The 23,301-nt window shown below is 55.1% G+C and overlaps 1 protein-coding gene across 7 annotated transcripts in view; it reads left to right on the top strand.

Annotated features, from left to right (window-relative positions):
• Positions 1-23,301, top strand: part of PLCG1 (phospholipase C gamma 1) — a 35,238-nt gene that overhangs the window by 1,201 nt on the left and 10,736 nt on the right. For 6 of the 7 annotated variants that reach the window (XR_012131335.1, XM_073236599.1, XM_073236598.1 and 3 more), the window contains exons 3-14: positions 17,962-18,114; positions 18,223-18,316; positions 18,476-18,523; positions 20,686-20,770; positions 20,858-20,941; positions 21,184-21,218; positions 21,419-21,491; positions 21,602-21,703; positions 21,920-22,038; positions 22,123-22,208; positions 22,276-22,396; positions 23,115-23,283. Coding sequence is in view for 6 of the 7 variants with exons in the window: in XM_073236599.1 (XP_073092700.1) it covers positions 17,962-18,114; positions 18,223-18,316; positions 18,476-18,523; positions 20,686-20,770; positions 20,858-20,941; positions 21,184-21,218; positions 21,419-21,491; positions 21,602-21,703; positions 21,920-22,038; positions 22,123-22,208; positions 22,276-22,396; positions 23,115-23,283 (1,169 nt within the window). In the remaining variant the exon portion in view is untranslated. Of the gene's footprint in view, positions 1-11,848; positions 11,931-17,961; positions 18,115-18,222; positions 18,317-18,475; positions 18,524-20,685; positions 20,771-20,857; positions 20,942-21,183; positions 21,219-21,418; positions 21,492-21,601; positions 21,704-21,919; positions 22,039-22,122; positions 22,209-22,275; positions 22,397-23,114; positions 23,284-23,301 lie in introns of those variants that run through there. The other variant, XM_073236601.1, reaches the window with a different exon arrangement.

Genomic DNA, 23,301 nt, shown 5'->3' with positions numbered 1-23,301 from the left:
GCTAGGGGAGCCACGATAGCGTCCCGCACCCATCCTCCAAAACAGGCCGGATCTGACAGTCACCGCCCACCACCGTGTCTCCAAAAAGCAGTCTTGGTGAAACTCAGGGCCCCCCAGACTGGGCTCCTATTTGCAAAGACACCTTCCGGTTCCCTGAGTAGAACTTAGGCAGATGTTGGGGTCCGGCTGGTTTTGTTTGGAGCAGAACGGGTCCTACTCAGCTCCCTCTTGGGGGAGGAAGGTGGTCCTGCTTGGTTTGGAAAAGCGTGAGAGAAATCAGTGGCTCCTTTTGTCCTGAAGCTGAATTTTGGAGGTCTTGTGTTGGTGGGCAGACACCCAAAACCTGGGCAGAGACTCTTGATAAAGGGGCCAGGCCTCTTTTGCCTCTAGAAACATTGTCAAGAGTGTGGCCCCCGAAAGGCCAGTCTCAGTGCTTTGGAGTCACGTGTTCTTTTCAAGAGCATACAGACAGCTTGGGGTCTAGTCTTTTGTGTACTGTGTCTTGTGTCCCATGACTGCAGGAGCCAGGAGCTGCTACTTTTGGTTTCTTGCCTCTTTGCCTTCCCAGGCCTTATTCTGCTTTTGTTCAGGTATTGGTTAGGAAGGAGTTGGGGTATTTTGAAAAAACCCAGATCTTTCATAGTGATATTTGAGTAGTGCGTGCCTGAGCCATGATTGGATGGGCGCCCGGCTCTGCTCCAACCCATCCACCCTCACCCCAGCCCTCCCACCACCTCCCAAGTGTGAGAGATGATGTGTCTGCAACCCCAGGCTGTGGGTTGCTTCCTCAAAGGACCCCCAGAGACTGATGTTAGAGCTAGGTTCAGAACTCGGTCCGTGTAGCAGGGTCAGGAAGTGACACCCCCAAGGGAAGGAAGGTCCTGTAGACCTTGGGTATGGTGAACGTTGTGTAGATTAGTGAGGAGACTGGGAGGAAGGAAGGTCTTGTAAGGCAGCCATCCTCAAGTAGACTCCAGGTCTGACACAGCTGCTGAACTTAGAAATGGTAGCTGCCTTCCTCAGTCCCCATCGGCTCTGTCAGCTTTTGGGAGAAAGATTTAGTGATTTGAGAGACTGGATTCCAAAGTGGAGAAAGGACAAGATACTGCAGGGAGCTGAGGCAGTTCTGGGAACAGGCTCCAGGCATGGCCCTATTCTTGCTCCTGTGGCTCTCCCTGTGCTCTGGTTGGTTAGTAGCCCTGGCTGGAAGTTCCCCGATAGAGATCTCCCGGTAACAGGCTGCATTTTAAACCATACATGTGACCTGCCAGCAGTAAGTGTGGTACAGTGGTTCAAGGTAGGCTGGGTTTGAAGCCCATATCTTAATTGTGTGTCCCCTGACCAGTTATTTATCTTCTCTGAGCCTTAGTTTCCTTATCCGTAAAGTGGGAATAGTAATATATCCATTATATGTGGTTGCTCTGGGAATTAAGTGAGAAAATTGATGCAAAACATTTCACTCAGTGCCTGACACATTGTAAATGTTTAATAAATGTGAGCTATTAGTAATACTAACAATACCAGTAATAGAGTATGATGGCCCTCCTGGACCCTGGACTGGGAATGTTGAGGGAGGTTAAGTGTGACTGTAAGGAGAGGGTGAGGATGTGGGAGGGAAGGATGGGGCGCAGGTTCACATTGCACTTAGATCACTACCTGGAAAAAGGGAGGAAGTGATTTTGTTTTGCCCCAACCCACCCACCTACCATGTAGAACAGTGTATAGAGTAAGTACAGGTTGTTGTGCACATTTGACTCCTGTGTGACTTTGTGAGTTAGGACCTGAACAGAAGGAAGGGGGTGTTAAAGAGGGAGGAGTCTAGTCCGTGGTGTTTCAGGTCTTTGGGGGATGGAGGCAGAAATGCAGAGGACCTAATGGCCTCCGTCCCCAGGGGTGGGTCAGTCAGAGGGGTAAAAATTCAGTAGTCTTATCAGTTAGGTGGGGTTTGAAAGTCCTGGAGCCTAGGTCTAGGGCCAGAAGGGGCCCTGGCCCTTGGAGTTCGGAGGTCCAGTTTGAAGGAGTCAGGGGAAAAGGCTGCTAGACCCTTGTGTGGACTTCAGATCTTGGGTGGAGCCTCTTGCTGAAAGAAACCTACTTCTGCACATTCGTGGATGCACCTCGGTGGGTTCCGATCCCTGCGGTTCCCCTCTGCAGGCTCTGAGGAGGGTTGAGCTGCCAGCTGGGTCCACTGCCACCTGGCCTCTTGCCCAGGTTCCTCAGGTGTCTGGCCCTTCCCAACAGCCTTGCCCGGGTGCCGTATAGTGCCTATAGGCTGGCCAAAGAGGTGCCTCTGCTACTCTCAGGGTGTCCGTGGCCCTGAGAGAGAGACGATGTGATGCAGTGAAAATGCATCTCAGTCCTGTATTGGCCTAACTGTGTGTCCTCTCACTCTGCCACTTGGGAAGTGGGGCTGGTATGTGCAGATTTCTGGGGTGGTAGTTTGGCCGAAAAGGGTGGGGACGTGCTTTGGTGCCAGGTGTCATAGCGGTGTGACAGGAACCAGGTTGATGTTTGGCTTTTTATGTTGCAGACAGTGACATACGTGAGTACAAAGCAATTACAGGCTTCCTGCTGAGTGCCACAGAGACTTTTCATCATGTTTTCTTGGCTAATCCATTTTATAGGTGAAAAAAATGGAAATACAGAGCGTGAATTAAGCCACGGGTGACGATGCTGGTATGTGACAACCTTAGCTGGATTCAGCTCCAGTCAGTGGCTGGCTGGCCAGACCCCAGACTCTAAGCCCTGGTGTTGTGCTCTGAGTGGACCTCAGGCCCTGTGTACTTAACTTGTGTTGCTCCTCTGAGGAGAAACCTTTGTGACTTCCTGGGCTCTGGCCCCACACTTTTCCTTCTGGTGCCTTCTGGGGTGAGATGGCTCAGTCTGAGGTCGCTGTGGGCAGAGAAAGCTCCACGGAGGGCTCTAAAACCCAGCCTGGCACATTTGTGGGGATTGTGGAGCCCCAGGCTTTTGTCTTTGATCCTTCCATAGATGCTCCACGTGCTAGGCCCCCTTAGGCGGTAAGTGAAAACAGCTCTTGTTCTTACGGAAACCAAAACAGGTTATGACAATTCCAAGTGGTACCTTTGATGATGACAGGGGAAGGGGTGTCAGAATAAAGCAGGCCCCCTGGACAAGGCATTCGGACTCAGAGGCGAGGTGGGGTTGGGACCAGCTGTCTGGGGCCTGACCCTATGGCTGTCAGACTGGTGAGGAGACAGACCTGAGGATTGCTCTGAAGGCTGGGCCCAAGGTGCCTGAGGGGGCATGCCAGGTGTCATCTGGGGTTTTCATTGTGCTGGCTGGTTGCTCCCAGTGGGTGAGGGGCAAGAAGAGCACGTGTCCGGATCTCCAGAGCTGGCCATCCCTGCCTGTGTGTTTCCTGTCTGACTGTAGTTTTTCCAGGGGAAGTCAGACCTCTTAGTGTTTCCTCAGCACCCCAGGCTTGTGTTGGTTTCCACACCAGCCCTGCCAGGACCCCCTTACAGCTGGGGCACTCTTTTTTTTTTGTGAGCCTAGGAAAGGTGCCTGATTCGCAGGTGACTGGAGAGCTGAGCATATTCAGCACTGGTGCCCCCCAACAAGTCCACCTTCTCCTTGCATGTACACAGAAGCATGGGCTTGAGTCACTGGTCAGAGATCTTTGGCCTCTAGCTGTGTTTTGGATAGTCCCTTGGAATGAGGGACATTTATTCAGTAAATATTGTTTGAACTCCTGTTTTCCCAGTGCTGGGCACTGAAGGGTCAAAAGATAAGTAAGACCTGGTCTGTGCCATTGAGGGACCTCCAGACACCTTAGGAACATGTAATTATAACCCTGTGTGTTATGTACCATCATAAAGGTCTATATCGAGAGCACATGCAGAGTAAGAGGTCTTCTTAGAGCCGCAGGTGGGAGGAGAGCGTGTGGAAAGCATTTGTGGGGAGGAGGCCTGTGAGCTCGGCCTCGAGCTGAGGAACAGGCCTGCGCTCAGGCTGAGGTGCTGGGATTGCCGTGAGGGGGTCAGGAGTGTGGTGGTGAGGGGCTGGGGCTGGTTGGGGGCAGCTGAGGCATGGTCACTGTGCTGTGCTCCTGAGTCACACTCTCCTGTAGGCAGTGGCTGTCAGCAGAGGCCGAAGCAGGACTGATTGTCTTGCACGCCTGTCTGGGAGAGGGAGAGGAGGGAGGCCGGCGAGCTAATGCAGTTTGCGGGAGAGGTGATGAGCATGCGGCAGACCGCACTGAAGCAGGGCCTGGGTCTGGAGGGAGGGGGTGGTGGAGCCGCGTAGTTCAGCATTTGGGCTCTGAACTCAGACTGCCTAGGTTAAAATCCTTGCTTGCTCTGTGACCTTGAGTGTGTGACTTTCTCTCTCAGGGCTCCTCTTATATAAAAGGGGATAACAACATAACGTATTTATCTGATTAAGGGTTTTGTAAGATCGGTGAGAATCTGTGTAAAGTGCTTCACATCGAGTGTGGCACCGTGCAAGTGCTGGACACATGGGCACTTTAACAAGGAGGAAGATGAGGGTTAAGTTCTTAAGGAGAAACTGCTTGGAGAAGGGAGCAAATGCGCCTGTTTTATTGAGAGGGCTTGTACCTGGCCACCAGGCCCTTTGATTTGGAGACAAGGAGGTCCACCTGTTCTCTGTCTCTCAGAGCTCTCAGCAGACCCTCTGTTGTCAGGGTTCTTTGCCGCTGCTGACCTCTGGAGGGTGACAGGGCACTTGACTGGAAGCTGCCGCTTTGGTGTCATATGAAGGTATTAGGTGGCCTATTTCTAAGTGCCAAGCCCAGAGAAATGCAGTGACCAGAATTAGTCACATTGGTGGGAGACCCTTGTGTTCCAGGAAGTGCCTTAATGCCACCACGTAAGAATGATGGGGCCTTCCTCTGCCTTTGCTGTCGCTGTCTCTGTCCTTCTCCATTAACTCCTGGCATCTCTTCCCACTCCGCCTTTTCCTCTGGGACATGGTTTCAAGGAGGCCGGAGATGGATAGATAAATTGGAGGGAGGAAGTGAGGCCTAATGTCACAAAGGGGAGAGGAGATTTTTTTTTCCCTTCTTCTCTCAGAACTGGAGAAGTCAGTGAGGACTTTAAGGAGAATCCTAGGAGAAATAGGGGTGGGATAGGAGGAGGGGAATGTTTTAGAGCTCCTTGTAGAGTGCTTTGTTCAGAGAAGCATGGCACCTTGCTTCCCTGGGGGAAATCTTAGAGAGCAGTATGGTGGCAGATGACCAGACTGTACGCAGAGCAAAGGGTGAGGAGTGGCCTCCAGTAGCCACTCATGATTGGACTGCAGTGACCAGAGATTTGTGGCTAGAATTGGTCAGATGTGGGTTCAAGTCCCAGTTCTTCTGTGACCTTGGAAAAGTTAAAGTACCTATCTGAAACTAATGTTCAGCATAATTTCTTCCTCATAGAGTTGTATATTAACAATAATCAAATGAGATCATATACGAGAGTAAGAGATTTCGTGTGGAAGCACTCAGTATAGCATTTAGTACTTGTGGGCACTTAATAAGCATTTTCCTCGGCTCTCACCTTAAGGAACTAGAGCTCCAGTTCTTTCTACCACTTAGCCTGGCCACCAGTGGCTGCTTTGACAGCCTGGGCTAGAAGTCTCTTTCCTACTGGTTTTCTTTCTTCCCTCCCAGAGTCTACACAGAGGACTGGGGCATGAGAAAAATCAGTATTTAAATCATGCCGTAGAGTTCATGGGCATGTTCTCGTCCACTGTTGGACAAGAGATTGTTGGAGAGGGATTTGGAGAAGGGAGCCTGGGGAGGAGTGACATTTCTGTGACCTGGGCATGGGAGGTGGTGAGGCGGCTCTCTTGCCATGGCCTGTGTGGGTCGAGAGGCTGCCTTGGCTGGGGTCTCTGTGCTTAGATAAATATAGTCCACTGCTACTTTCAACTCCTGTAGGGGGGTTAGGAAAGCATCTTGATGGGGCCTCTGTGCTTAGATCTGGAGGGATCACCTGCCCTTGCCTGACTGTCATCTCCCTGCCTTTGGCTCAGCACACATGCCCCTGCGTAGCTGCCTCCGAGCCTGCTCTGTTGTGGCCACAGCTTCCTGCTGTCACCCCAGAGTTAGAACTTCTCACTGCCTCTCCTCACAGCTGCTCCCCAGAGCTCCTTTGCTGGGTGTGCTGGGGCCTCCAGAGAGAGTGAGGAATATGGATGCCTGGCAGACCTCTGGGGAGTGTCTGCAGCCCTCGGCAGATAGGGAAAGAACTGTGGGCAGGGGGTGGTGTGTGAATACTCTGGTGGAGGGAAGAGGCAGTGGGGACAGTGGAGCTGGTTGCTCTGTGGGAGGTTATGGTCCCAGGAGATGGGGCTCGAGGAGTCTGCACTTGGATTCCTGGCTCTGATCTTAATGTTCTCCCTCCCCTCCTTGTAAGACTAGTTTTGTTCGAGGTGGTGCCTGGCTAGTCTTTGAGAGGCCGCAGTGGCTATCTGCCCAGGCACAAGTATTAGCTCTCTCCCTGACTCGTCACCTCCTAGGAACAGGGCCCATCCTGGGGGAGGCAGGGACAGCTCCTTTTTATAGCCCACATGTAGGCTTTGTGTATAGGCTTTGCTGCTTCCTTCCGGGCCCTTCCCGGTGTTGGCTGGTGGCCCTGGCTTCAGCAAGACTCAGGATACAGAATACATGGGGCGGTACTTTCTCCTACAGAAGACTGGCATCTCCTTTGCTGAGCCCAGGCTTGGCACAGTGGAAGCTTGGGTTAGGGAGCAAGAAAAGGAGGTGACCCGGTCCTTGGTTCTGGGAAGCTTGCGATCTGGAACACACAGGAAACCATGAAAGCCCAGGGCCAGCAGGAGAAAGTTGTGCCCAAAGCACTGTAGGCTGAGCCCAGGAGTCCCAACGGAAACAGCTTTCTCTCTGTGGCAGCTCACCCTGCCCCTGTGGGGTCCCTCGCACCGCTGGCAGGCTTGCCAGTATTGGTTAGAGGATCTGTTCAGAGACTGTGAGGTACTTGGGGAGCATGGCGTGGGCACGGTGGAGTGGGCGGTCTGACCGAAGCCCCAGGCCCTGGCAGCTGACCGCTGACCAGACTGGTGAGGGGTTGGGCCACGGTGTGACCACTCGTTTGTGTGGGATCTAATTCTAACACAGTAGGTGTGGGCCATTCACTTTGGGGTTGGCTTCCTGTTTTCTTGGACACCTGGGAATAGAGCTGAGCTGAAATGTCCCAAGGGAAGTGGTGGTTTAAGGGATGCCCCCAGGTCACAGTGTCCTTGGCTTGGCCTTACCCATGGGGGGGAGTAGGGCATTGACTGCACTGGGCCTCTGGCTGTGTAGCTGTGAGTGTGGGTGCAGTGGGTGAATTCTAACCCCATGGGACGGAGTGGCTTCAGCCTCAGGGCCCAAGTTCATGGAGTGACTAACCTTAGGAATGAAGGGACGAGTTGGCCACAGGTCCCAAAGCCTTCTCAGCCTTCTTGGGGGCAGGAGGGCAGCTGGGAGGGTGCACAGCAACAGGGCACAGTGGGCATCCCTGCTCCACCCAATGGTCCTCCAGCTGTTGGGAGGCAGCTCTCTTCCTACCCTAGTCGCTTCCTCTACCCACAGCAGTAATTGAGCATAATGTGACCATTTACTTGTCATTCCCAACTGGGACTGCAGCCTTCCTTGCGAGTTCTTAGCTTATCCATCAAAGAGGTTAGAAAAGGTGGCATATGTAACTTTGCCTCCCAAATTTTTACTCAGGGCCTCTTGAGGCCAGCAGTGAATTACTGGGAGCATCCCCTCCAGTGAGGACAGAACAGCTGATGCCCATAACTGTTCCCATGAGGATGTCTGTCCTGGTCCCTGTTTTGAGAACTGGCCCATGGCATAAGGGTGTGGCAGCCAGCCTCGGATGGGTACGAAGAAGGGTAAGCCCGAGGCTGTCTTAAGAGAGTAGAACTAGGGAATTAAAATCAGGAAAGGGAATGTCCAAGGTAGCCATCCTCTCTGTATGGGAGGCAGGTCTGAGGAATCTGCCAGGTTTCCTGGGGAAGCAGTGAATGCTTAAGTTCCCTTTTAGCTCCGAGTGGGGTCAGACTAAGTCACACCAGGGCCTTGCCTCCCCAGAAACCAAAGGCAGGACAGGGAGAGTGGCTTGACTTGAGCTGGCATGGCCCAAGGGAAGTGCTGACAAGAGGCGGGGCCAAGCAGCTCTGAGAGGGGAGAGCCTGGGGGGTGTGCAGCAGAGGGCAGCTGAGCAAGCAGGCCTCCCAACAACTCCGCTCCTGAGCAGGTCTCCTAGTCCAGGTTGACTCTTGGAGGTTTAAAGGCTGCCCCCAGCTCTCCCCAAGAGGGACCAAGGCCTGTGGTGGCAGTAACAGGGAGACCACAGAAAGCCAGGGAGCCAGAGCTGGGGCCGGGGGATGAGATGGCATGGGGTTCAGCAAGTTCTTCAGGGGAGGCCTCTGCTGTCCACCACCCACCTGACCCCCCACTTCAACCCCATCACTGAGACCGCCAGTCAGAGGCCCCTGTTGTTTCCTTGGGGGAGGGAGGCCCCAGGTTTTTCTTCTCCTAGGCCTTGCATTTTCTGCTAGGCACTGGGACATTGAAGCTGCCAGACATGTCCATGTTCTCAAGGAGCTCACACTGCAGTGGAGGAGACAGTCAAGTAACCTTAAAATGCACACATGGCTCCCATCGTTTGGGTGCCCAGTAAATATGCTTGTGAACAATAAATACAGACAGTGAGACCTGTTTAAGGAGTAGATTGGGGGCGGGGTGAGGGAGAAGGAGATGTTAGGAATGATTCTAAACTTTCTTGTCTGTATACCTGTTTGGAGGAGGTGCTGTTAGCTAACCCAGGAGGTGTGGCAAGAGGTCTGGGTTTTCGTGAGAGAAGACAATGTGTTGGTTTGGAGGGGCTGACTTTGAGGTGATTGGGTGGAGGTGGCACGTAGGTAGCCAGGTCAAAGGGGTTGGGCAGTGTGTGAGCTCTTGGTCATGGGGCAAGGGGTGCGCGGCAGGGACAGCACTGGCCAGGGAGAGGGGAGCACCTCAGGAGAGAAGGCCCTGGCTTGGGCCTTGATGAAGGCTTATAATGGGGTGGGCCTGGAGCCGAGGAGCAGCAGGAAAGCCGGGAGAGGTTATGAGAGAGACATCAGAAGAGCTGTAAGCAGGAGGCAGGGTGTGGTTGACTGGTTGCTCTGAGAGTCAGGAGAGATGAGGATAGAAAAGTGTCTTCTGCTCAGCACGCTGGCTCTTCAGGCGGCCTGCATATACTGTGGGGGCATTTCATTTGGCCTTTTGAGATTCTGTGACAGCTCTGGGACCTCTCCCCTGTATCTGGGGACGTGGCAGGCATAGGCCGTCTAGAAAGACTTTAGGCAGCATCAGCCTGCAGGGGAGACAGAGGTCAGAGTGCATATGTCCTCAGCCCTGGAGGCCTACCAGGGGCTGCCAGGGAGTCACTGGGGTTGGCCAGAAAAGTTGGGGCAAGCCCTTCTCCTTGATGTGGCCTTCCTGTACTGTGGTGTGTTGGAGGTTGGTGTAGGCTCACCTTCCTTCCCCTCATCCCGAATCTTGGAATGCTGTTTCCCAACAGCCAAGCAGCTGCATCCACGCCTGGCTTCCATTGTCCCCTCTGGCCCACATGGGCAGGTCAGCCCTCCAGACCTGTCTTCTGCAGAGCTGTCCAAGGCTTCCCAAGTAGAACTTTCTCTGTGCTCTCAGCTCCACAGACATGTCCCTGTTCCATGCCTTGCACGACCTCATAGCTATCTAGTTCCCCATCTGTTTCCTCCACCAGGCAGGGGCTTTCTCAAGGGCAGGAACTCAAATGCCTTATTGATCTCTGTTTACTCAGGACCCCACCCAGGGCCTGATGTTGAGTAGAATAGGTGTCTAATACATGTTTGTTCAGATGATGGAATGAAGGAATAAATGCACTCGGCCGCTGCCCGGCTCTCTCCTGGCTTTGGGTTCCCTGGTTGGGGCCTCCTTCCCTTCCCCCGGGGCCTGGGTGTGCTCTGGTCCCTCTGAAATGGGCAGGATTAGTCTAGTGTCCTAGGTGAGAGGGCTGCCTGCCTAGGTGTTATGAAAGCTTGCTGTGGCTGTCTGGCTTTTTCACTGCTTGTCAGGGATGGTGGCTGCTGTTGGGCCATGCAAAGGGCTCTGTCATGAACCACCATGTGATTGTGATAAGACCCTCTGAAGCCTCTGTTTCCTCAGTGCCCTAGAGAGATTCATCTAGAATCTAGACTAAATGATTCATGCCCTGGAGAGGATCCTTTACAGCTGTGACCTGAAGCAGCACATACGGGTGCCAGGTCCCGTGTAGGAGAGTCCCACAGACCTCTATCCAGCTGTCTGAATGCCCTTTTCCTGTTTATCAAGGTGACTCCAGATGCTGAGCCAGTCCTGGCTTCCCTTCTTGGTCAGGTGTTTGGGGAGCAGTGACTGACGAAATCCCAGGTAGAGCAGATGGTGAGCACTACCCTTGTTATAACCAGGACTCAGGGTTTGGCTGGATTTCCCTGTGTGTTTCCCAGAAGGGGCTCTGGTCCTGTCTCCCCTGCTGGTCTGGTTGGAAGGCATTTGCTGCACAGGAACAGGAAGGAGATAAGCCCTAGCCTCACCTTTCCTCTGTTTGAAGACCCTGTGACTGTGGGTCTCCAAGCCTGGATCCTCATCTGTGAAAGGAGGGTAGATGGCTACCTGCTTCTCCACTCTCACGTTCGTCTGTTGGGGCCTGGGAGCTGAAGCTGTTCTTGCCTGTTCCTGTTGCAGGGAGAAGGGGGAAAGGCAATAGCCCCAGAGCAGAGAGGGGATTGGATGAGGGGGACTCTGGCTCCTGCCAGAGGCCTTGGGCACTAGGCAGCCAGTGTGGAAACTGCTGGCCATCCCATACCTTGGCTCCTGCTGCATCAGGTTCCTTTCCTACCTGTGTCCTGGGTCTGCCTCCTGTTTGGCCACCTCCATCCTTTTCTTTCGGAGCGGTAAAGGCTGTCAAAGCTGTGTATGCTCCTGGCTGGTATAGGTACCCTGGAGTGCAGAGTCCCTTTGCCTCTCGTTCCCTGTGAAGGGGACCCTGGAATGCAGTGCCTGCTCTATTCTGGAGGAGCAGGGTAGGAACCTGTGGTGGGTTGGCAGAGGTATGGGAATGGATATCGGCCAGATGGCAGTTGCTCCCTCCTGCAGCATCCTTTCTCTGGCTCGGTTCCGTCTGTGTACCCTCAGGCCCTGGATGTGTAGTGTCTCTGGAGGATGCTGAAGGGGGTGGCTGACCTGAGGGGTGGGGGAACTGGGAAAAGCCCATCAGTTGCCGCAAGCTGCACGTAGAGAGGGCGATTGATGAGATACCATTTCTGGGAAGATGTGCACACCTCTTCTGACCCCTGGAACCCTGAAGCTCCTGGTAGCCTTGGTTTAGAGCCAAGCAGAGTGTGGTGCACAGGGAGCCCTGCCTCTTCTACTGTTCTGTTTTCCCCAAAGCTCCATTAGTTTCCCATGGTCCTCACTGGTTGCAGGAACCTCCAGTGTTTGCAGACAGCATTGGCCCCCAGAGACCACATTCCCCCAACTGTAGCCAGTCTGTCTTTTTTCTGTCCCCATAGTCACTTCACCTACCTGCAAATGTGCTGCATTTGCAAATTGCATATTTGCATATTTGTTGACCCACTGCACCACCTCTTCCAGGAAGCCATCCCTGGTACCATATTTGAGCACGTGTGGCCTTTGCTGCCTCTTAGATAATTAGCTGTGGAGTCTTAACTCTTAAGTGTTCATTCCTGCTCCTAAGCACCCTAGACATTTAGAGGCCTCCCCAGGGACCTGGTTTGGGGGAATGGAGCAAAGAGTCAAATGTGGTTTTTTTCCTTGGGGGATTCACAGGCCAGGGGCCTGGACACCAGGAAGCATTCGACAAGGATGTGTGTGACAAGAATGGTGGAGCACTGAGAATGCCAGCCCAGTGGAGTCTTTAAGTGACAAGGTGGGCCTGGTACATGCGAAAACTCAGGAGGGAACCGATGTGGGGCTGGGATCTGTGGGTCTTTTCTTGATTGGACTTGACCCCATTTGCGCAGGGCTGGTCTTTCCCCACCTTCTTCCAGCACCCATGTGAGCTTGGGCCCATAGTCCTGGAGGGGATCTGGGGGTCCACATGCCACAGGCGGGGGGAGTGAAAACCCCCAGAGGGGAAGAGACCTGCCCAGGTAATAGTCACTTACCTCTTTCAAGCTCTCTAAACTTGATAAAAAAGACTTTTTGTATTTTTTCATGCATTGTAACTGCTTTAAGTTGCAGAATGTAGTTACATATGCATTTCCATTTGGATAGTTTCTACTGCAGTTCACATCAATAATTTGTGCACTTTGTAAAGAGAAATATTTCAGTGAGAGCATATTTCATGTGATACATGCCATTTCCTTCTGTTGTGGTGGTGGTGGTCTTGGCCATATTGTCATCATTTTGGAGGTTTGATTTTCAGTGTGTCCTTCTGTCCCTTTCCAGTAAGTCACTTTTGTGTCTGTTCTCCCACCGACATCTCACTATAGCCCAGTGAAGGGGGGCCAAGAGTGGGGACCTCATCTCGCAGATAAGGGAGATGGGCTCAGTGGTGGGGCCTTGGTCGCACTTGTGCTCAGGGTCCTTCTCCATATGTCATCCTCGCCTGATGGATAGTTAGTGGGCCAGTGGGTTTGGGGAACTGCTATCTGTGCAGGGCTGTTTGGAAAATGACTTTGTTGAAGGCAGAGGATGCTAGGACACAGGTTCCTGACCAAGAAGCGTGGGTCTAATTTAGGTTCTTGGATTGGATGCTTGGCCTCCCTTTCTCCCTCCCAGGACCCACCATGGTCAGGTTGAAGCCACATTTCTACTCTCTGGGGCAGGATTGCTGGCTCTCCCAGGCTGTGCTCAGAAGGAGCCCTGCAGAGAGCTTGGTGTCTTGCCCTTACCACCCCCTTTCCCTTCCCAGGTTGTCCTGGCACTCTTCCTGGTCAACAGGAGTGTTGCCTTGGTGCACATATATGCAGTGAGTGTCAGATGCACTGGGAAGGAGGAGGGCTAGTAGAGGGCTGTGGCTGAGCCTGATGTCTGGCAGGGGGTGGGAAGCAGGATTCTGAGATGGGAAGCAGCCCTGTTTTCAGAGGAGCCTAGCACAGACCTCTGTGGTCAGTGTCCTCTGTCCCTTCCCAGGCTCCAGACTGGCTGCCTGCCATTCGTGGCAACCTCTCCTCTCCCCACCCAGTAGAGTGGGTGCTATCCCAGAGGTGGGGGCTGCTCTCCTGCAGAGGCAAATTCTAAGCTGGGCCTAGGAGCAGCAAGAGTACCCTTTGTTGCTGTACAGCCTTAGAGTACCTGTGATCAGATTTGTGGCTCAGATGAGGAAACTGGGGCTCTTAAAGGGAAAGTGACTGCCATTACTGGTGTGTCTAGAAGCCAGTTGCTCTCCAGGCCTGCATGACTTGCATACTCTGCTTTGAGTAACTGCTGGTCTGTAGTCTCTGTGATCTCAGGCTAGGAATCTATCCATAGGCCAAGGGAGAAAAGGGAAGTTTTCCCCTCCCAGTCATTCAAGCTCTGGTTTTGCAAATTCAGACTTATGGAATTGTGCCTCAGTGTTTACAGCTGGCCCTGCTGCCAGGCAGGGAGCATGTTTCCTTCTGCATGAAAACCAGTCCAAAGTTGGGGCAGTCAGGGCAGGCCAAGACTGACTCTGCATGTGGGTATCTTTGTGTCGCCATCTGTCCGCATAGGAGGGGCTCAGGCCAGGCCTACTCCTACAAAAACCTTCACTTTTTCTATGACCTTCCAGAGAAGAAAGCAGACTTGCCTGGAGGCTGAGTTTTATGCTTAGAAACAGGATTTGAATCTTGGTCTTTGTGATTTGGGTCCTGCTTGTCTCCAATTCTGGTGCCCCACCACATGCCTCAGACTGTTGGTGACTGCAGGTGGGTGCCATGGCTGCAACTGGCCAGGGGCCGCAGGCTCAGGAAGTGGTCTCTGGCCTACAGCACTTCTGCATGCACTGATCTGAACCCAGGTCCCAGGAGCCCCACTCCACCCTCTCCCTGTAAGACTCGTTTCTGACCTGAAGAAAGGCTACTTGGATTTTTCCCATGTCCCCAGGCAGCCGTGGCCCATCTGCACCTCTCTCCAGCAAAGCCCTGGCAGGCAGCTGCCGTTGCCTATCCTGCTGCTGGCTTTTAGGCCACATGTGGATGCCACCAAGCACACAGGCAGGCAGCAGGCTCCTCACACTCCACTGGGACCAGTGGTCACTGGCAAGGTCCTTACTGCAACCCTGTGAGGTAGGAATTGCCAGTTTACCAATGGGCAAGCTGAGGCTGAGGGACTGCCCCTGCCCAGGTCTGCCTAGCTGGAATCGAAGACTGTGTGGTTCTCATCTGCTAGGCCCAGGTGGCCTTCAAAAAGGGGGCAGGCTTCCTGAAGTTGGAGGAGGAAGAGTGCCAGCAGGGCCCCCGGGTTTCTATCCAGAGCACCAGGCAGCCTGGCCTATGAGAAGATCCCCAGCCCTCAGAGCTGGCGTATGATGCCAGTCACTGGCCCGGGCGTGAGTGGTCCCTCATTACCCCAAAGCCTCTGGAGAAAGGCTGGTCGCTATTTCTTCACGAGAGTTTGTCGAGTGAATGGTAGGAATTGAGTCCCCCTTCCCACCCAGGCAGCTTATCTTATCACTACCATGGCCATGCGTGGGATGGCGATACCCACGCCGTTCCTGAAGCCTGAGCAGCCTGAGCACGGGCCTCCAGGAGCTGGTCCCTGGAGGAATGAGCTGCTGTGGCTCCGGGCGGGCTGAGCTGCCTGGGATGTGCAGACGGAACCCCTGGCCCTCCCAGGTCGGGATGAGCTTGGGGATGGGCCCATGTCGTCAGCGAGGCCCCAGCTCCCTCCTGCCGCACCTCAGACTGCCCTGCTGCCGCACCTCAGACTGCCCTGGCCGCAGGGAGCTCCCCCGCGAGGCCCCCTCAGTGCCCCCTGGCCTCTGTTTTCCCTGAAGTTCATGGGGCGTTGATGTGCTGTGGTTCTGAGCAGGGGGTGAGAGCTGGACCCTAGGTCTCTGGGGATAAGGTGCTGCTCCTGCTCCTCTAAGCATTTCTCCTCCCCTCCCGGATCCCAGGAGGGCCTCTCTTCCTGCCCTTCCGGTCTCAGTACAGGTCTCTACCAGAACGAACTGGACTGGCTCAGCCTCCCCTTCCCCATCACTGGGGCGGAGGCTGTGCCTGCCCCAGGGGAGTCTCCTCTCCATGACGGCATTCCCTGGGGAACCAGCCCTGGCTCTCTCAGGAAGGGGACCCTGCTGTATTCTCAGAAGCAGGAGAAGGGGGTTGGGGTTGGGAGGTCGCACAGGAGACGCTTTTAAGAACGTGATAGAGCATCTCTCCCTAGTATCACCTCCTTTCAGCCCACTGTTAGCTTGTTGTGGAGCATCAGGGCCAGGCTGCCACCTCCTTCTGGGGAAGTATAAGGGACTGCCTGTGGCCAGCTGGAGCCTAAAAGACTTGGGCATCTGGCCTGGAACTGCTGTGTACCTACTTCGTCCCTGTCTCGGGCAGGAGCCTGTTCTGCCTTCAGCCTAGTGTCAGTTGAAATGTGCCCAGGAGCACAGAGCAGGCCAGACGTTCCCCTAGGGCCTGCTGGCGTGTGTGTGTGCGCGCGCGTACACTTACAGGGGTAGCTGCATGTGGCCTGGCAGCAGGCTTCACACTGACCCTCCAGCTTCCTGCCTAGTGGTAGCTGCATCGTGGACCAACGCCAGTGGCTGGTGGACAGAGCTGCGAGGAGGGCCCTGTGAGGCTGTGTGCCTGTACATGCGTGTGGGAGGGGGTGGCAGCAGCTCTGCACCGGAAATGCTCACTGGTTTCTGTTTCAAAGGGCAGAGTTCGTAGTTATTTTGCAGTTTTTGATCTGGGTATTTCCCCTGTTCAGCTCCTTCTCCCATTCCTGGAAGCTGTCTCTCAGGCTGGGTCTTTATGACTCAGTTTCCCCCCTCCCTGTTTCTACTTGAGTGTAACTCCTTAATTTTAAAACTTCACTCCCATTTGTGGCCCCTCCCCGACCTGAGTGCATGCTTTTTTCATTTGCTCATTCAGTCATTCAGCAAGCACTGGACTGGCCCTGCCTGGCCTTGGGGGAGATGAAGTACATAAACACACATGGTGCCATGAGGGGTCAAGGGTATGATTGTACAGGAGGGTGCTTCCTTGTTGGGTCTTTGGTAGGAGAGGGTGGAGCCCAGGAGGTAGACAGTCCCCAGCTAGGAACCAGGGTGAAATGGGGGACAGGAAGCACCTGCTATTCTTGACCTTGGTCCAGCTTAGTTTGGATGGAGCGAGAGGACGGGAGGTAAATCCCTGGCCCCATCACAGAGGGCTTTGAAGGCCTGAGGAGCTTGTTCTCCTTAGTGAACAACTTTGGGAGGAGTCAGACTGTGTTTTATAAAAACCCAGAAGACTCAGGAAGGATGGCTGGTGGGTGAGGAGAGCTGGGGGCCAGCATAGCTGGCAGGCAAACCCAGGTTTTCAGGGGGAAAACCAGCCTAGGCCTCGGTAGCCCCAGCAGCATTGTGGTGGGAAGCAGGCTTGGGCCCAGAAGGGATGTTGGAGGTGGGACAGATGGGGGGCAGCTGTGGCGAGAGAGACAGGAAGAGAGCCTGGGGGTTTGGGCCCCTTCAGACATCCAGCCAGGGTGGTGTACAGTCTGGGCCGAGAGGGAGGACGCCTGGGGTGGAGGCTGGCCACACAGTGTGCTGGCACTGCTCCTGGGTCCATATCTTCCCAGTGAGAGCATTTGAAGAGGTGCTCAGAGTTGTCTCTGGCTAAGCCAGGCTTCTTCCATTTGACCAGATCCTCCTCAAATCTTTCCTTTCTGGCCTGGCAAGTCTGCCCTCTGTCCAGGGTTCCAGCCAACACCAGGGCAATGTGCGGGTGTGTGGCCTGGGGCAGCCCTTCCGTGTGCTCTCCACGCCTGCAGTCAGAATCTGCACAGCAGGGCAGACCTTGGTGAGGGAGCAAGCCAGCACTGAGTGAGACCCGACCATGTGCCACCTGCAGGGCTGGGTATTTTTGGCTGTTATGATTTTGGATCTCACCAACAACCTCATGAAGTGTTGTTTGTTACCTGTGTTCACAGATGAAGCAGTGGGATCAGAACAGTTGTCACTCTGCTGGGGTCATGCAGCTAATGTGAGGGGGAGCTGGGATTCTAGTTTCTGCAGTCTTGCCCCATAACCCGTGCATGTTTTTTCTACCACCCTGCCTTCTCGAGAAAGTCAAGCCCATTGCTTTATAGATTGTAAAACCAAGACTGTGGGATGTTAAATGAGTCACTCAGCATGGTTTCCGAGGCAAGTCTGCCATTCAGACCTGTGTGCTTCCCCGCTCTGTGCTGTGCAAGGGCAGGGGTCGTGCAGGGACCCTCTGAGAGCCAGGAGAGGGAAGTGCCCCATTGGATAGCCCTTGCCTCGGGACTCTGCCTATTGTTGAGTCTTGCTTGGGGTTGTCTTGTGGAGGTAGGCAGTTTCTGGGATGTACCAGTGCTCTGAGCCTGATCCCTATTTTTTCCATGGATCCTGAGATCCACTTGGGCCTGCCAAGTCCCATCCCTACCCTTAGGACTTAGGATTTGGTTTGTGCACTTTGTCAGAAAATGGTCCTTACAGAACAGCCTTGGGTCCCATTGCTCTTTCTAATGAATGGCCAGCTTTTTTCCAAGTCAGACTAACCTGCCTATATCTCAGTGAGGGAAAGGACACAGGACAGAGCTCCCTGCTCCCCCAGACAGCTCACTCAGACCTCTTTTTTAGCAGAGGTCTATCCTTAGTCTCAGCCCTGCTCTCTTACCATCTAGCAGAACTGTGCGTGGTCTTGATTCTGCCCCTTAGGGGAGGTTTCTTGTGGCCCCTCCCTGAGGGGGAGTGAGGAAACCAGGCTTCTCTCATTTCAGTGCTGATTCTTGGAGACCCCAGGCTGACCTTGGCCTCTTCCCTACCTTCCTAGTTGACATTCGGGAAATCAAGGAGATCCGCCCAGGGAAGACCTCACGAGATTTTGATCGCTACCAGGAGGACCCTGCTTTCCGACCGGACCAATCACACTGCTTTGTTATCCTGTATGGAATGGAATTCCGCCTGAAGACCCTGAGCCTGCAAGGTTAGGAGTCCAGGGGCTGGTGGAGGTAGGGGAGCTAAGGGGAATGCCCACTGACTCCCAGCTCAGGAGGAGGGGCCTGCAGCCCAGCTGTTTACGCCTCGCTCACAGCTACATCTGAGGAGGAAGTGAACATGTGGATCAAGGGCTTAACTTGGCTGATGGAGGATACATCACAGGCGGCCACACCCCTGCAGATTGAGAGGTAAGATCCGCCCCTGATGGGTTAGGTTGCGGGCATTAGGTACTAGGGAGCAGGGGCAGGGACCTAGGCCTCTGTGCCCAGACACTGCCTGCTGCTCACCTCCCCAGGCCTGGTCCTGGCTGGACAAATGACCCTCACTTTAGGCCTCTCTCCCCCCAGGTGGCTGCGGAAGCAGTTCTACTCAGTGGATCGGAACCGTGAGGATCGGTGGGTGCCAAGCTGTGCTCTGGTCCTGTAGGGCGAGTTGGGGCAGCCAGAACAGTAGCCATGCTCTGAGCAGCTGCCTGGAGGGCCAGAGGACCTGCCTCAAGCAGGGTCACAGGGCAGGGGGTTCTGCCACAAGTAGCTGCCTGCAGAAAGCCCTTTGACAGCCTTGGCACAGCCTTCAGGAGAGGCCGAGTGTAATAAGCTCTGTGCCTTGCCCCCTACTCCCCCCCGTGTGCAGGAACAGGAAGTGTAGAACTGGGTCAGGGTGGCCTGTAGAGTAGGAGAGGGGGTGCCTTTGAGGCTCACGGCTTTGAGGCTGTGGCATGGCAACCAAGGAAAGATGCGGAACAAAGATCAGGTCACAGTAAGAACCTTGGATTGTTGCTGTGAAAGAGATGCAAAACCATGGAGGGTTTGAAGAGAGGTGTTACGTAGGATCGCTGGCTGCTGCTGGAGAGTCCAGGGCAGGGCTCAGCTGGAGAGCTCTGTTAGAAAGCGGCCTCCAGCTTCAGGGGAAACGTAAGAGGGCCTAGGGCAGGGTGGAGGTGGTAGGAAGTGGCCAGATTTGTTTCTACTGTATTTTGAAGAACGAGCCCAAATAGACTTTCCTAATAGGTTGATTTGGAGATGTGAGAGAAAGAGGGGTTGAGGATGACAGAAGCTTTTTTGGTTTGAGCATCTGGAAAGGTGGAGTTGCCACTGAGGTGGGGAGGCCATGGGAGGAACACGTCTGGGGTGTGTTAAGTTTTATGCCCTTAGATGTTCAGGTGGAGGTGCTGAGTAGGCAGGCAGGTAGAAGGATCCTAGGGGAGCAGTTGGGCCTGGAGATGTTACTTGAGGAACATACAGGTGATTCAAAAGGCCATGAGGCTAGGTAGGGTCACCTGGGGTCAAGTGTAGTAAGAAAGGGCAAGAGGGCCAGTGGTGGATCCCAGGCTGCTTGGATATTGGGGCCTGGGGAGGTGAGAAGGAGCAGCTCGTGAAGAGGAAAACCCAGAGGATACAGGAGTTCTGGAAGCCCAGGGAGGAAGAAGTGGCGACAGCACCTGGCTTTGTCATGCGTGCAGACTGCGTGGCACCGTTGGACTTAGCAGCACAGATGTTGCTGGCGCCCTTGACCAGGCAGTGAAGGAGTGGGGAGGGGCTCGGGGGTGCAGAAGGGAACATGGAGGCTCCTTCAAGGTGTAGCTGTGAGGGGACCAGAGCAGGGGGCAGTAACTGGAGAGGTAAGCAGGGACAAGACAGATGTTTTGGTGGGAGAGAGAACCACCTGCTTGTCATGCTGATGGCAGAGAGTCCACAGAGGAAGCTTGGTCAAGCTGCACTCTAACCTGCAAAGCGAGGCCCCTGGCAGCCGCCTCCTGGACGACAGGGCCGGATGAGCCGCACTGTTTAGAGCAGTACTTGCTGACCACTCAGGACGGAACCGAATCCACTCAGGGAGTTCTCATGCTGTCTGCCAGGCTCTTGGGCCAGAGGAGGAGGGGTGCCTGCTCCCCCCACCCTGACACCACCTTCCAGGAGAAAAAGCCTCCCTTTCTCCCAATCTTTTCTAACCTGTTGCCAGACATGGTGGTGTCCACTAGCCTCACATCCTGGGCAGAGCACCCCCAGGGGGCAGGGATGCTTCCCTGTCAGACCCCAGGAGAGGCCCAGTCACCAGCTGTGGTGTTGGACTGACAGTGACCTTCCCTGTGGGCCCAGTGCCGAGGCCTGAACTCCCAGTGTCCCGGGGGGTGGTGCGGTGGGGAGTCACAGGGAATTTGTGGGCAAGCCCTGTAGTAGCCCAGAGGTGCAGCACCAGAGGCGGCTTCCCTCTGTGCTGGGGGACCAGCTTGCCCAGGAGGGCTGAGGGGCCAGGGGTAAGGGCCGTGTGGTGCCGAGGAGGGGAGCCCTGCCGGTGGCTCCCGGCCCCATCCCTGACCCACTTTGCTGAGCCTGCCCGCTCCTTGACAAATCGGGGGCTTTTCGTAGCTCAGGTGAGGAGACAGGCCCTGAGGAAGGAAGAGTCACTTCAGGGGCTCTGACCCAGCCTCACCCACAGGACTATGGGTCCCAGAGTAGTGTGGTTTACCTCTCGGGCCCCAGGTGGAGGCAGCCCACACCCAGGTCAGAGGTCCTGGGAGATTGGCTGAGGCCACAGTGTGTTCCTGTTCCCTCAGTATATCAGCCAAGGACCTGAAGAACATGCTGTCCCAGGTCAACTATCGGGTCCCCAACATGCGCTTCCTCCGAGAGCGGCTGACAGTAAGGGCTCTGTGGTTCATCTGCGGGTGGGGCGGGGGAGGCCCTGGGCCTGTGGGCCTCACCAGACCTCCACTCTGTCTGGCGCAGGACCTGGAGCAGCGCAGCAGTGACATCACCTATGGGCAGTTTGCTCAGCTGTACCGCAGCCTCATGTACAGCGCCCAGAAGACGGTGCATGAGTCACCTGCCCTCCCCTGGCCCTGGCCCTGCTCTCCCACCCCAGCCCCAGCCCCAGCGCCAGCCCCAGCCCTGCTTGCCCCAGCCCTGCCTCCGTGCTTGGGGCCTTTTGGATGCCATTTCTCCAGCTGTCTCGAGGCCTCCCCCATCTGTTGCCCCAGCCTTTCTTCCTGAGAGCCCCTTTCCTATGTGGCCTCCCAGGTGCTCTCACTCTGACTAGGTTCTGTCTCCTGCAGATGGACCTCCCCTTCATGGAAGCCAGTGCCCTGAGGTTTGGTTTAAAGTGGGGAGGTGGGTTCCCCCCTGGGTGATTCCTGATGCATGTGGGAGGGAGTGGATGGGGTGAGCCATGTTGGACCGTCCTAGGCAGCTATGCTGGCCGAGAGCCGGGCCTGTTTTCCAAGGGGCCCCTCACTGTCTGTGGGCCACAGTAGCCTGCTGGCCACCAAGCACTTCCCTTCTGTCCTGCAGGGCAGGGGAGCGGCCGGAGCTTTGCCGAGTGTCCCTTCCTGAGTTCCAGCAGTTCCTCCTTGAGTACCAGGGGGTATGGCTGGGCTGGGGCTGGGCCTGGGCCAGGGTGCCTGACTGAGGAGGGCTGGGCTTGTCGTTGACTGAAGGCCTCTCACATGCTTCCCCCCTTACCACCCCCATCAGGAGCTATGGGCTGTTGACCGGCTCCAGGTGCAGGAGTTCATGTTCAGCTTCCTCCGGGACCCACTGCGAGAGATTGAGGAGCCGCACTTCTTCCTGGACGAGGTGAGCTCGCCCTTTGATCCCTCCTGCCAAAGAGATGGGTGGCGCTGACCAGAACCCCTCCTGGTTCTCAGCAGCCAGAATCTCCTTAGAGGTGCCACCTGCTCCTCCCCATTGTTCCCCACCCACCCCGTTGGAGGCTGAGTGCCCACCACCCTTGGACCCGTGGGCTAGGTCAGGGGCCCAATTCTCTTCCCATCCACATTTGTTCCTGGACAGTTTGTCACCTTCCTGTTCTCCAAAGAGAACAGCGTATGGAACTCGCAGCTAGATGCAGTGTGCCCAGATACCATGAACAACCCTCTCTCCCACTACTGGATTTCCTCCTCGCACAATACGTGAGTGGCGCCCTCAGCCCCACCTAGCCCAGACGGGGAGGGAGGGCCTTGCCTGACCATCCTCGTCTCTCCTTCCTTGTCCAGGTACCTGACCGGGGACCAGTTCTCCAGCGAGTCCTCCCTGGAAGCCTATGCTCGCTGCCTGCGGATGGGCTGTCGCTGCATTGAGTGTGCGTGGGGGCTGGCCTGGGGAGGCAGCTGGGAGGCTTTGCCTGACCATGTTATGTTGTTCCCCAGTGGATTGTTGGGACGGCCCTGATGGGATGCCAGTCATTTACCACGGGCACACCCTTACCACCAAGATCAAGTTCTCAGACGTCCTGCACACCATCAAGGAGCATGCCTTTGTGGCCTCGGAGTGAGTGGTGGGGTGGGGTCTCCGGTCGGCGTGGCTCCAGCTCTCCTGTGAGAGGGCAGTGGGCCTCCTCCGATGTCCCTACTCCCCTGCCTTCATCTTTGGCCTTTCTCTTGGCTTCCTGTGTTACCCCCGTCCCTGCATCCTTGGCCCATCCTTTTCATGGGTCCTTCTCTGTAGCATGTGGAACACAAACTCTTCCCATCCTCAAAAAATACTTCCTTAACTCTGGCCTTTTTGTTCCATTGTCCTGCCACCTCCTTTCCCTTCACAGCCCAGAGAAGTGTCTGTGTTCCCGGTCCTGTTCTGCAGTCCTGTTCGCCTCTAACTTCTGCTCGTGTACTAGTCTAGTCTCTCCCACCTCACTGATGGGATCGCCGTGGGCCCAGTAGCTAAATTTGCAGACTACTTCTCATCTTTCCTGGTCTCTTTGATGTAGGGTGTGTCTTCGTATTTTGGGGGCAGCATCCATAATTGGACCAAATCTGGGGTCTTCCATCTGTAGCCATTACACCCCTTTGTTTCTGCTGTACCCATAGGTGCCCCATAGGACCCCCTGCAAGTGGCCAGATCCTGCCTCTTCTCTGGGATAGTGCCCCTACAGACAGTGCTCCCAGGCCCTTGGCTCCTAACAGCTCATTCTCTGAGGGCTCTCTAGACTGAGCCTTGACCCTGCAGAAGCACAGGGTCTGTGTCACTGCCCTGGCCCCCTGCCATGCAGGTACCCAGTTATCCTGTCTATCGAGGACCACTGCAGCATCGCCCAGCAGAGGAACATGGCCCAGTACTTCAAGAAGGTACTCGGGGACACACTGCTCACCAAGCCTGTGGACATTGCTGCCGATGGGCTCCCCTCACCCAACCAGCTCAAGAGGAAGATCCTTATCAAGGTAGGGCTTGGGGGCCAG

This window comes from Manis javanica, chromosome 5 (genome assembly GCF_040802235.1).
Source record: "Manis javanica isolate MJ-LG chromosome 5, MJ_LKY, whole genome shotgun sequence".
NCBI classification, from domain to species: domain Eukaryota; kingdom Metazoa; phylum Chordata; class Mammalia; order Pholidota; family Manidae; genus Manis; species Manis javanica.
Note: the sequence above shows the minus strand (reverse complement) of the source record. Positions and strands in the feature narration are given on the sequence as shown.